This window comes from Dasypus novemcinctus, chromosome X (genome assembly GCF_030445035.2).
Source record: "Dasypus novemcinctus isolate mDasNov1 chromosome X, mDasNov1.1.hap2, whole genome shotgun sequence".
Classification (NCBI taxonomy): Eukaryota; Metazoa; Chordata; class Mammalia; order Cingulata; family Dasypodidae; genus Dasypus; species Dasypus novemcinctus.
This window is the reverse complement of record NC_080704.1, coordinates 61,616,164-61,629,733: the sequence shown is the minus strand read 5'-3', so window position 1 is coordinate 61,629,733 and position 13,570 is coordinate 61,616,164. Positions and strand designations below refer to the sequence as shown.

At 41.7% G+C, this 13,570-nt stretch overlaps 1 protein-coding gene across 2 annotated transcripts in view; it reads left to right on the top strand.

The window, feature by feature from the left end:
- SMC1A (structural maintenance of chromosomes 1A) overlaps positions 1-13,570 on the top strand; it is a 52,660-nt gene that overhangs the window by 1,892 nt on the left and 37,198 nt on the right. For both annotated transcript variants that reach the window (XM_071213181.1, XM_004480357.5), the window contains exons 2-9: positions 2,088-2,276; positions 2,390-2,502; positions 3,478-3,681; positions 3,774-4,012; positions 4,539-4,797; positions 4,891-5,031; positions 5,855-5,937; positions 6,084-6,291. In XM_071213181.1, coding sequence (XP_071069282.1) covers positions 2,088-2,276; positions 2,390-2,502; positions 3,478-3,681; positions 3,774-4,012; positions 4,539-4,797; positions 4,891-5,031; positions 5,855-5,937; positions 6,084-6,291 — 1,436 coding nt within the window. The remainder of the gene's footprint in view (positions 1-2,087; positions 2,277-2,389; positions 2,503-3,477; positions 3,682-3,773; positions 4,013-4,538; positions 4,798-4,890; positions 5,032-5,854; positions 5,938-6,083; positions 6,292-13,570) is intronic.

The following is a 13,570-nucleotide window of genomic DNA, read 5'->3' as shown; positions in this document are numbered from 1 at the left end:
GTCCAGCTCATGTTACATGTTATGAAAATGTTTGCAATATTGAATGATTGTGACATTGTGACTAGAGATGACTTCCATTGTGAGATGTTCTCATCATCCCTGGAGAGCACTGGAGAAGCCCACAGGTTGAAAATTGGTGCTTAAAAGGCTAAGAGCCCAGATCTAAATTAGGATAGGACTGCCATTTACTGATCACTTACCTGTGTGTCAAGTATTTTATTGATTGGGACCCTTTACATTTAATTTCTCACAATAATCCTAATTTTATCACCATTTTATAGATGAGGAGACTGAGACACAAAGAAGTGCAATAACTTGCTGGTAGTCTTCTGGCAGGATCAGACACATGCCTGTCATAATGCAAAACTTGTGCTCCTCTTGCTCCAACAAAGAGCTATGTGCCAAGTATTGTTTTAAATTCTTTACCTATGAGTCATGTGTGTGTGTTTTTCATATTTTCCAGGTGAGAGAGTGGAAGGTCAGAGATATTTAACAATTTGTTCACAGTCACATAACTAAGAAGTGATGAAACTAAGATTAGAACTTGGTCTATTTTACTAGAACCTAAGCTCTTAAATCACTGTCCTATAGTGCCTCCGTGGAAGGACCTGGGGTGCCATTTTTATGGCTAGGTAGAAAGGCAATGGAAATCAGGACTTCAGTTCATCATATAATATATTTGGGGAGAACCTTGAGATAGAATTTATTGAGGTTAAACTTTTTGTCTCTAACATCCCCACCCAACCCCTATCTAAACTTAAATATAATTTTTTTTCTGATTATAAACTGAAGAAAACAAAAACTCTCTGTATTACTGAAAAGATAGCTACTCATAATGTTAAAAATCTTATGGGGGAACAGATGTAGCTCAGGTGGTTGAATGCCTGCTTCCCATGTACGAGGTCCTGAGTTTGATCCTTGGTACCTCCTGAAAAAAATGAAAAAACCAACTCTCATTGGGAAGTGGATGTATCTCATTTGTTGAGCACTTGCTTCCCATGTATGAGGTCCTGGGTTCAAGTCCCTGTACCTCCTAAAAAAAAAAAAAAAGACTTCCTGTCTCCCCTATCATTCACTAGCTACCTAGTTTCCTCCCCAGAAGCAGCCACTGTTAAACTGTTTACATTCTCATTTTTTCCCTGTGCCTTTCCCTTCCCCCAAGTCTTTATTATGAAAATCTTTAAACATACCTACATATTTTGCTTAGTGATTTGGAGTAAATTACAGACTTAATGACACTTCATCCCTAAATGCTTTAGCATTCATCTCCTAAAATCATCATTCTCTTATATTACCACTATACCATTACCACACTTAGGAAAATCAGTTTCTCACATCATTGACTATCCAGGTTATAGTTAAGCTTCCCTAATTGTACCCCAAAATGTCTTTTTGGCTTTTTTTTTTGGAACCAGGATCCAATAAAAGTTTGTACACTGTGTTTGATTGTGTCTCAGTAATCTCATGTATTCTGGAATAGTTCCCCCAGGCTTTTTTTTTTTTTTTTTAAAAGATACTGACTTTTTGAAAAGCCCAGGCAGTTGTCTTGTAGAACACTCTGTGTTTGTCTGAAGGCTTCCTTGTGGTGTCATTTACCATGTTTTGCAATCTGTATTTCCTATAAACTGGAATGTAAGTCTAAGGGCTTGTTTAGATTTAGATTTGGCAAGATACTTTATAGATGATGCTGTATACTTTGATCATAGTAGGAGTATGCCTTTTTTTAAAAAAAAACATGGTTGAGATCAAACTGTGTATTAAGTTTTGAATCTTTCTAGTTTTCGCCTGTTGGCATGAATCCATATCATTAAAGTTTATTAGAATAGTCCATTCTGTGAATATACCATTTCCTTAGATGGGTTTCCAGTTTTTAGCTATTGCAAATAATAACAGCAAGGGGACTATTTTTCTAAGCCATTAATCCAGCACTGTGATTGGACCCAGGCTTTATGGGGGAAGAATATTCTCCCATTAGTCTGAACACTGGGTTGTTAGGAGACATTCCTGTTCCTCTCAATGTCTCCTTTACTCTTTTTCTCTCCTTTTCCTTCTTCCTGACTGCTTTGTTCCATTCCCTCTTCCTTCAGGTAAGTCAAATCTCATGGATGCCATCAGCTTTGTGCTGGGTGAAAAGACTAGCAACCTGCGGGTAAAGACCCTGCGGGACCTGATCCATGGAGCTCCTGTAGGTAAGCCAGCTGCCAACCGGGCCTTTGTCAGCATGGTCTACTCTGATGAGGGTGTTGAGGACCGCACCTTTGCTCGTGTCATTGTTGGTGAGTGAGACTAGCCAGAAGGCTCCCCTTGGGTCCTGGGGGGGTGGCTGGACTAGTTACCTGGAGGTAGAAAGGAGGCATGGTCCTCAGCTGACTCTTGGATTGTCTTGCAGGGGGTTCCTCTGAGTACAAGATTAACAACAAAGTGGTCCAACTGCATGAATACAGTGAAGAATTAGAGAAGTTGGGCATTCTCATCAAAGCTCGTAACTTCCTCGTCTTCCAGGTAGACATTTTAAATAGTTATTGGATATCTACTCTTTACCAACCCCATCCCATCCTCGTTGGGCCTGTTCCATCTCAGGCTTTATCATCTCTCCTCTGGACTGATGTACCAGCCTCATTACTGGGCTGCCAGACTCCAGTTCATGCCCTTGGCTGGTATCTTAGGAAGACACAAATTGGTCTCTTTTCCTTCTCTCCTTAAAGCATTTAAGTGATTCCTCATTGCCTTATGATGGTGTAGTTTCCAGATCAGCAGCATTAACATCACCTGAGACATGTTAGAAATACACATTCTTAGGCCCCATTCCAGACGTACAGACTCAGAGATTTTGGTGTGGAGCACAGCAGTGTGTGTTTTACCAAGCTCTCCAGGTTATTAGGATGCATGCTAAAATCCGAGAACCACTGCCGTAGAATAAAATCCAAACTAAGCCTGTCATTAAGGAAACACCATCATTTGATTCTTGTCCATCTTACCAGCCTCATATGCCAATAATCTTCCTTTCCAGTTGTGCAATTCGGCCTAATTAAACCATTTACAGTTGCCCAAATTTACCTGCTTCTTTGGTTGCCAGGCCTTTGCATATTAAGTTTTCTCTACATGGAATAACCTTTTCTCTCTTACTTACTTGGTTAGTTCTTCCCCATTTTTAAACATTCAGCTTAGATGTCACCTTTGGGAAGCCTTCCCAGATAGACATCCCTACCAGTCCTCTGTCCCCAAGCTCCATTTAGCCCTTTTTATGTGCTCTTTCTGTCACTGCACTTAACACACTGTGTTGTCTTTGCATCTCTCTTTTGTTCCCTATGCTCCTCAAAAGACAAGAAGTATATCTTCAAAGCCCAGCGTGAAATGTGGTACCTGATGGAGGCATGGGAGTGTCAGTGAGCTTTTCTTGGAATGATTGAGTGGTAGTGAGTGAGGGAACTGAGTTGGCAAAGGTCTGAGTAAGGAGAGTGTTTTGACCTTTACTAGGGTGCTGTGGAATCTATTGCTATGAAGAACCCCAAAGAGAGAACAGCTCTATTTGAAGAGATTAGTCGCTCTGGGGAGTTGGCCCAGGAATATGACAAGCGAAAGAAGGAAATGGTGAAGGCCGAAGAGGATACCCAGTTTAATTACCATCGCAAGAAAAACATTGCAGCTGAACGCAAGGAGGCCAAGCAGGAGAAAGAAGAGGTATGTTGCCATGCTGCCTCTTTGCTCTAAGGGGACAGGATGGAGCCAGTGCTTTACAGATATACCCTGCCCCCATTCCCCTATTTGCACAGGCTGACCGCTACCAGCGCCTGAAGGATGAGGTGGTACGAGCTCAGGTACAGCTACAGCTGTTTAAGCTTTATCACAATGAAGTGGAAATTGAGAAGCTCAATAAGGAACTGGCCTCTAAGAACAAGGAGATTGAGAAGGACAAGAAGCGTATGGACAAAGTAGAAGATGAACTGAAGGAGAAGAAGAAGGAGCTGGGCAAAATGATGCGGGAGCAGCAGCAGATTGAGAAGGAGATCAAGTAAGAGGCAGGCAGGCAGGCCTGGGTCTGTGATTTGGGGAAACTCCACTGAGCCTAGAGTCCAGTGCCCATACTTATTTTTCTCTCTTCCCCTTGACTTGCTTTCGCCAGTACCAGGCACACTTTTTGACTTGGATAGAATATTTAAGTACTGAGATTCTGGGTATGATAGATACTCAGAAGAGGGAGAACTTAAAAGGGATGGTGGCCTTGCCAAGAGAGATGAAGAGATGGGAGGCCCAGCCACTGGAGTTGCCAGAAAGGCCTTTCTAGAAGAGGAAAACTGGAACCAGAAGTTTTAAAGGACAGGGATCTGAAAAGGTTAGAGCAGACAGGAGACAACTAAATAAACACAGGGTAGTCACTGTGAGGATCTGTAGGGCATCAAGCCCTTCTTTTAGGTAAATCCCTGAGATTGGTTGGGGGTGGGTGGGGGAATTAGCCCTCCTTTTCTTTGGGTAAAAAGCCTGGAAACCCTCCCCATTCTCATAGTGCTGACTGGTTTTCTGCTCCCCTCTGGCAAAAGGGAGAAGGACTCAGAGCTGAACCAGAAGCGACCGCAGTATATCAAAGCCAAGGAGAATACCTCCCACAAAATCAAGAAACTGGAAGCAGCCAAGAAGTCCCTGCAGAATGCTCAGAAGCACTATAAGAAGCGTAAGGGTGACATGGATGAACTGGAAAAGGAGATGCTGTCAGTGGAGAAAGCCCGACAGGAGTTTGAAGAACGGATGGAAGAGGAGAGTCAGAGTCAAGGCAGAGACTTGACGCTGGAGGAGAACCAGGCATGCTATGAAAGGGTTTGACAGGGAGGAAATCGCTTGGCTGAAATGGACTGACTTGGTCATTCCTCTTCTTCTTCCCTGTTCCTTATATAGGTGAAGAAGTACCACCGGTTGAAAGAAGAAGCCAGCAAGAGAGCAGCTACCCTGGCTCAGGAACTGGAGAAGTTCAATCGAGACCAGAAAGCTGACCAGGACCGGCTAGATCTGGAAGAACGGAAAAAAGTAGAGACAGAGGTGGGCATAAGTTATAAGAATAGGGATAATGTTCCAGAGAAAAGGATTTCTCAGTAATGATAGCAGTAACGATAATGTGTTGTGTGTACCAGGCACTGTTCTTCGCATGCATTCGGTCATTTAATTCCTCATTTATGGCCACCTTTATGGGATAGGTAATGTTGACCCCAATTTCTAAATGAGGAAACTGTGACACAGGTAAAATAATTTGTCTAAAGACAGTTGTTAAGTGGCAGAACCAGGATACAAACCTGGGCAGTCTAGCTCTGGGGCCCACGCTCTTATTGAATATACTTTACTTACTGCCTCCCTGATATCAATAGTAATAATAATAATAACAATAATGGAAAGGTCTCGTAGTGCCCCAAGAGCCCCTACAGTGTTCCAGGCATCCTGCTAAGTACTTTAAAATATTTTAAAGTATGTAATGTCAGCATTAATGCTAATATGTCAAGTACTTCATATATATTCTGTGAGGTGGAGATTACCCACCTTTACAGATGAGAAAACAGGTGCAGAAAAGCCTGTAAAGCTTTATTTTGCCTTGGTTTGAGCCTCCATGATTGGTGAGGAAGATAGCCTGGACTGAGTAGAACAGCTAGAAGAGATTCTAGAACCCTGGGAGGCCCTCATTGGTAAGCACATCCATTCCAAACACCACCTGTGTGTCTACTTTTTCATAGGCCTCCTGCATTAGTGACAGATTGTCTTGGACTGTTGGGCTCTTGAATGAGTCAGCATCAAAGGGGTCTAAGCCAGGGCCCCATGGTATTGGAGTTAATTTATTCAGTCCCTAGTGACGGAGTATATTTGTCTCTCTCAGGCCAAGATCAAGCAAAAGCTGCGGGAGATTGAAGAAAATCAGAAGCGGATTGAGAAACTGGAAGAATACATCACCACTAGCAAGTATGTGACTCTGCAACCTTCTCTTTTATTTCCAGGCATGTTCTTATGACCTGTGCTGCCCCACCCCAAGCAGTACCTTTAACATGCCATAGCCAGAAATATTTTCTGACCAGCTAGCGTAACCCTAGTGTTTGCTCCCTTTGTAGACAGTCTCTAGAGGAGCAAAAGAAGCTAGAGGGGGAGCTGACAGAGGAGGTGGAGATGGCCAAGCGGCGTATTGATGAGATCAATAAAGAGCTGAACCAGGTGATGGAGCAGCTGGGGGATGCCCGCATCGACCGCCAGGAGAGCAGCCGCCAACAGCGAAAGGCAGAGATCATGGAGAGCATCAAGCGCCTTTACCCTGGCTCTGTGGTAAAAGTAGAAAGGGAACTTATTTCCTAAACAACAACTGTCTCACACTCACTGTCACATAATTTTCCCAGCAGCCATGTGAGGGAAGGATTGCTAATCCCATTTTTACAGGTGAGGACACCAGAGGTCAGAGAGGTTAAATGACTTGCGCAAAGCAGCACATCTTACAAGTGGAAGAGGTGGAATTCAAACCAACTTATTCTGACTCTCAAGCTTTGCATAACACCACTTGTGTCTTCATGAAGAATTTGTCTCGCAAGGAAATGGGTTTTTTTTTCTTTTTAAAATCAGTTTTATTGATACATATTAATGCAGCATACAATCCATCCAAAGTAGACAATCAGTGGTATTTGGTTTAATCACATAATTGTGTATTCATCTCTTCAGTCATTCTTAGAGCATTTTCATTATTCCAATAATAATACTAAAAAACAGACAAAGCTCTATCCCTTATATTCACCTCTCAATCTCTTTGCTTCCCCTGCCATACATAGCTGCTATTCTGTTTCTGTCTTTCTAATTTATTTGTATTTATGTTTTGTATAGATGGAGTCAAGCAGTATGGCAGTTGTGAATAACACTGCTGTGAACATAAGTGTGCAGATGTCTGTTTGTGTCAGGGTATATACCTAGTAGTGGTATTGCCAGATCACATGGCAAATCTATATTCAACTTCTTTAGGAATTGCCAAACAATCCTCCATAGTGGCTGTACCATTCTACTTTCCCACCACAAGTGAATAAGTGTTCCTATCTCTCCATATCCTCTCCAACACTAACAGTTTTCCAGCTTTTTAATAGTACCTAATGGGTGTGAAATGGTATCTCATTATAGCTTTGATTTGCATGTCCTTCATTGCTAGTGATGTTGAACAATTTTTTCCTGTGGTTTTTTTTTTTTGCCATTTTTAATTCTTCTTTTGAAAACTTTCTATTCAAGTTTTTTGCCCTTTATTTTTTTTAATTTTCATTTTTTGTTTTGTTTTGGTTTTTTGCCAGATTTTTAATTGGGTCGTTTGTCTTTCTATTGAGGTGTATCATCTCTTTCTGTTTCATGGATATTAAACTTTTATCATACATGATTTCTAAATTATTTTCTCCCATTCAGTCACCTACCTTGTTACTCTTTTGACAAAGTCCTTTGTGGTACAGAAGTGTTTAATTTTGAGGCAGTCCCATTTATCTATTTTTTTCTTTTGTTGCTCATGCTTGGTGCAAGATACAAGAAACCACCACCTACCACAAGATCTTAAAGACATTTCCCTACATTTTTTTCTAGTAGTTTTATGGTCTTGGCTTTTATATTTAGATCTTTCATCCATTTTGAGTTGATTCTTATACAGGGAGTGAGATAGGGGTCCTTTTTATCATTTTGGTTATAGGTATCCAATTCTCCCAGCACCTTTTGTTGAAGAGACTGTGTTCAGCCCCTGGTGATGGAATGTATTTGTCCCAGTAACATGGAATTGGTGTTTGGCAAAAACCAGTTGGCCATAGAAGTGAGGGACTATTTCTGGACTCACAGTTCTATTCCACTGATAAATATGTCTACCTTTATGCCAATACCATGCTGTTTTGTTTTTGTGGGTGTGTGTGTGTATTCTCATATTTACTTTTTTTTTTTTTGAGGACATACCAGGGATTGAACCCAGGACCTCATATGTGGAAAGCAGGTGCTCAACCACTGAGCTACAACAGCTCCCATCATGTTTATTCTTTTTTTAAAATTTATTGAAGTATATCACTCATTCATAAACATACATAAATAATAAGTGTATAGTAATAGTTGTGAACTTACAAAACAGACATACATACCATCATACAGTACTCTCATAACTCACCCTACCACCAATACTGTGCATTATTTTTAAACATTTTTAACTAATGATTAAAGAGCATTACCAAAGTATTTTCCCCCAACTCACCCTATTATTATTATTATCTTTATTTTATTTATATATGGACATACATAAACAATAAGTGTATAGTAAAAGTTGTGGACTTATAAAGCAAACACGCATAACATTATACAGGGGTCCCATACATCAGCCATCCACCAACACCTTGCATTGTCGAGAGACATTTATATTCTTTCTACTAATTATTGTCCTTATATTTGGTATATTTTACCCCTAACTCACCCTATTATTATTTTTAACATATGTTTTTACCACATCCATAGTGTCTATTTGGCACACATTCTCCATGCTGTCCTGTTATCAACACAGTACATCTTTGGCATCCTAATGCTGCCCTGTTATCAACAAAGCACATCTTTGGCATAGATGCAAGCATATTACATTATTACTGCTAACCATAGTCCATAGGTCACTCCAGTTGTATTTTTCCCATGCTTCTCTGCATTCCCACCACCCTGCAGTAGCGATGTACATTTGCTCTGGCTCACAAAGGACACTCTTGCATCTGTATTATCAACCACAATTCTCATTCACCTCTTGGTTTGCTGTGCTATTCAGTTCCTAGATTCTCTAGCATTCTGTCAGTTGGCATTTACCTCCTTAGACTACCATTTTCAGCCACATCCCCATTTAGAAACTAGCTGTTACTATGTGTTACCATCCACTCTATACATTTGCACACTTTTACATTAAAGCCAATTAAAACTTCTACATACATTAAACATCAGTAGTCCATCTCAGTCCTCTTCTTATCTCCTTTAAGAATCTCCCACCTACCACCAGGGCTTGAAGATATTTTCCTACAATTTCGTCTAGAAGCTTTATGGTTTTTGCTTTTATAGATAGGTGTTTGATCCATTTTTAGTTATTTTTAGATAGGGTGTGAGCTATAGGGGTTCTCTTTCCTTCTTTTGGCTATGGATATCCAGTTCTTTCAGCACCATTTGTTGAATGGACTGTTCTGCCTGAGCTGTGTGGGTATGACAGGCTAGTCAAAAATCACTTGACCATACATGTGAGGGTCTGTTTCTGAACCATCAGTTTGGTTCTATTGGTCTGTGTGTCTGTCTTTATGCCAGTACCATGCTGTTTTTACCACTACGGCTACGTAATATAATTTAAAGTCTGGAAATGAGAGTTTGCTTTTCCTTTTTAAGATGTTTCTGGCTGTTTAGGACCCCTTACCCTTTCAAAAAATTTTGATAATCATTTTTTCAATTTAAGAAAAAGAATGCCAGTGGAATTTTTATGGGATTGCATTGATTCTGTATATCAGTTTTAGAATTGACATCTTTCTGATGTTTAGTCTTCCTATCCATGAGCTTGGAATGATCTTCCAGTTATTTAGGCCTTTTTTGATTTAACATTGAGTTGCAACTTTCTGAATACAAGTGCTTTACATTGTTGGTTAAGTTTATTCCTATTTGAGTTTTATCTGTCATATTTTATTTTCACCAGTCTTTTGACACTTTTGGTTACTTTTATTGATGTAATCTTCATTTCTAGACTCTCTTCCAGGCCTTTCTTGCCTATCTTTTCTTTCAGGCTCTAGCATACCCTTTAGCGTTTCCTGAAAATCTGGTCTTGTGGTTAGAAATTCTCAGTTTCTATTTATCTTTGAATATTCTAATCTCACCCTCAGTTTTGAAAGACAGTCTTGTCAGATATAAGATTGTTGGCAGGAAATTTTTCTCTTGAAGTATCTTAAATATATCATACCACTGTCTTCTTGCCTCTGTGATTTCTGGTGAGAAATCACTTAAACTAATTGCGTATCCCTTATATGTTATTCATTGGTTTTCTCTTGCTGTTCTCAGAATTCTCTCTTTGTCTTTGGCATTTGACATTCTGATGAGTTTGTGTCTCTGAGTTGGATATGGATTTTTTCGGTTGGGAGTACTTTGTGCTTCTTGGACATGAATATCTGTGTCCTTCAATAGGACTGGGAAATTTTCTACCATTATTTCTTCAAATATTCCTTCTGCACCTTTTCTCTTCTTCTGGGACACCCATAACACGTATATTTGCATATCTTTTGCTGTCATTTAGTTCCCTGAGCCCTTGTTCAATTTTTTCCCATTCTTTTCTTCATCTCTTCTTTTGTATGTTCACTTTCAGAGGCCATTTCTTCAGGCTCACCAATACTTTCTTCTGCCACCTCAAATCTGCTAGTATATGATTCCAAAGTTTTTAAAATTTCATTTATTGTGCCTTTCATTCCCATAAGATCTGCTGTTTTTTATGTATGCTTTCAAATTCTTCTTTGTGCTCATCCAGTGTTGTCTTAATATGTTTAATCTCTTTAGCCATGTCATTGAGTTTATTAGTGAGATTTGTTTGAACATATATAATTAGTTGTCTCAACTCCTTTATGTCATTTGGAGGCTTATCTTGTTCCTTTAACTGAGCCATATCTTCCTGTTTCTTGGTGTGGACTGTTCTTTTTGTTGGTGTCTTGGCATCTGGCTTGCTAGAGTATTCTGTGTACAGTTTTTCTGTTTAGTTTAGTGCTTTCTGCCCTTTCTCCCTTGCTGGTTGTGCAGTGGGAGCCAAGGATGTAGTTGGTGCTGTAAGCTGTGGAGGCTCAAACTGCCCTCATTGCCCCAGGAACTGATGAAACTTCTCCTAACTTTCTCCTTTGCCAGAGGGGTAGCACAGAGTCACAGCTGTGTGGAATAATCCAAATCTTTCAGGCCTAGAGTGTAGTTGCCCAGAGAGACTGTTAAGGCTTCATGCCCCTTTCTCCCCTGCCTATGGCAGGGATGGAGCTGCAGGTGTGGGCAGCAGTCTAAGCAGTGTGGGTCCAAGATAACTGCAGTTGCCCCGGTAGACTTCTGATCATTCAGTCTGTGCCAACCAAAGGTATCTGCAGTTACCTGGATAGGCTGGTTCAGTGCCTGCCAGCCTCCTCCCTGCCAGAGGTGGGACTGATGCCTAGGCTAGGGCTGCAGGCTGATCTGAAAGAAACTGGTTCCTACCATCACTTTGATTTTTGGTCCTGGCTTCCTCTCAGGTGGGGGGCAGAGTCAAAATGGCAGCTACCAGCCTCTTTCGGACTTGAACAGATTCACACCCTACCTGTTCCTAGGGTTTTACCTCATCCAGTCAAGTCTACTAATCAGTAGCCAAAATCAGTGGCCAACTGTCTCCTCCCGTTTTTGGGAAATGGAGCTTCCAATTCCAGCCACAGAATAGCTCCTGAGGTAGCTTGCACTGACAAAGTAGGGCAATCACTGGCCTCCATGGCTTTGCTGGTAATTTCCTAGAAAGGCTGGTGCAGGTCCCCCCAGCTTCCTCCCTGCTAGAGGTGGGGCTGGGGCTTAGGCTAGACCTGTAATCTGATCTGGAAGGAAAAGAGACAGTCCCTACCAGCACTGTGATTTTCAGTCCGCCCTGCTTCCCCTCATGCCAGGCGCAGAGTTAAGATGGTAGCTTCTGGCCTCTTTCTGACTTGGACAGGTTCAAACTTTAGCTGTTCTCAGGATTATAGTTTAGCCCACTGAATTTACTTATCAGTAGCTGAAGTTGGTGCCCAACCGTCTCTTCCTCCCCATTTTTGGGAAATGGAGCTTTCACTTCCAGCTGCGGAACAGCTCCTAAGGCGGCTTGTGCCTTCAGTGGAGGATGAGCACTGGCCGCCATAACGTGGAGCACTTTACTTACGAATCTTCTCTGCAGATGGGCAGCCTCCTCCTTCCATTCCTTTAAGGATTTGGCAGGATGCTTTTCTGGTCTCCTGGAGCCTCCAAACAGGTGCTTCAGCTAGCTCCAGATAGCTCTGGGTGTTTACTGACTGCCCTATAGCAGGAGCTGACTCTAGGAGCTTCTTACTCCATCACTATCTTGCTGGTTCTTTATGTTTATTTTATTTTCAAAGCTCTTTTGAAATAAGAGTTCATATTCAGAGCTCAAAATTAATATATAGAATAAATGCATAATTGCAAAGAATTTAGTGAATGTTTTGACATGTCAAACAGTTCTTTTTTATCCTTCTGTTTGGATAGATCAAGAATAATTGTCTTTAAAAGCCATTGGTATCAAACTTACTGAGTGCATACAAACCATTCATAAATGTGCCTTGTCAAACAAATAATTGAAAATATTTTTAAATTGAATGCTGAAAATAAATGACATTGATTTTTTTTCTTGTTTTTTTAAATTTATTTTTCCCCTCCCCCCAGTTGTCTGCTCTCTGTGTCCATTCGTTGTGTGTTCTTCTGTGACTACGTCTATTCTTATCAGTGGCACTGGAATCTGTGTTTCTTTTTGTTGTGTCAACTCTCCGTGTGTGCGGCGCCATTCTTGGGCAGGCTGCACTTTCTTTCGTGCTGGATGGCTCTCATTACGGGGTGCACTCCTTCCGCGTCAGGCTCCACTATGCTGGGGACACCCCTGCATGGCAGGGCACTCCTTGTGCTCATCAGCACTGTGCATGGGCCAGCTCCACATGGGTCAGGGAGGCCCGGGGTTTGAACCACGGACCTCCCATGTGGTAGGTGGACACCCTATCCATTGGGCCAAGTCCACTTCCCAACATTGATTTTCTTTATGCACATTTAAGCAAATGTGTTGTATGTATAATTTTTTTTTGGAAAAAAATATTTATCCCCCCCGCCCTGTTCTTTGCACTTGCTGTCTCCTCTCTGTCTCTTTGTTGTATGCTCTCTGTGTCTGCTTATCTTTTTAGGAAGCACCAGGAACCAAACCCGGAACCTCCCATATGGGAGGGAGGCACCCAATTGTTTGAGCCTCCTCCATTCCCTGCTTGTTGTGTCTCTCATTGTGTTTTCTCCTGGTGTTCCCTTGTTGCATCATCTTGTTGCATCAGCTCACCATGCCAACCCATCGCGTCAGCTCTCAGTCTTACTTGTCTTTTTTAGGAGGCTCTGGGAACTGAACCCAAGACTTCTCGTGTGGTAGGCAGGCACCCAACTGCTTGAGCCACATTTGCTTCCCTGAAAAATTTTAACTTTAAAGTTTTTTTTTTTATATTTATTTATCCCCCTTCCCTCCCCACTTCCATCCCCATTGTCTGCTCTCTGTGTCCATTCACTGTGTGTTCCTCTGTGCTTTTTTTCTCTTTAGGTGGCTCTGGGAAGTGATCCTGTGACCTTCCAGAGTGGGAGAGAGGCAATCATTATTTTGCGCCACCTCAGCTCCCTGTTCTGCTGTGTCTCTTATTTTCTCTCCTCTGTGTCTCTTTTTGTTGCATCACCTTGCTGCGCCAGCTCTCCACATCGGCCGGCAGTCCTGTGCGGAGTGGCACTCCTGTGTGGGCTAGCACTCCACATGGGCCAGCTCGCCACACGGGCCAGCTTGCCTTCACCAGGAGGCCCTGGGCATCGAACCCTGAACCTCCTA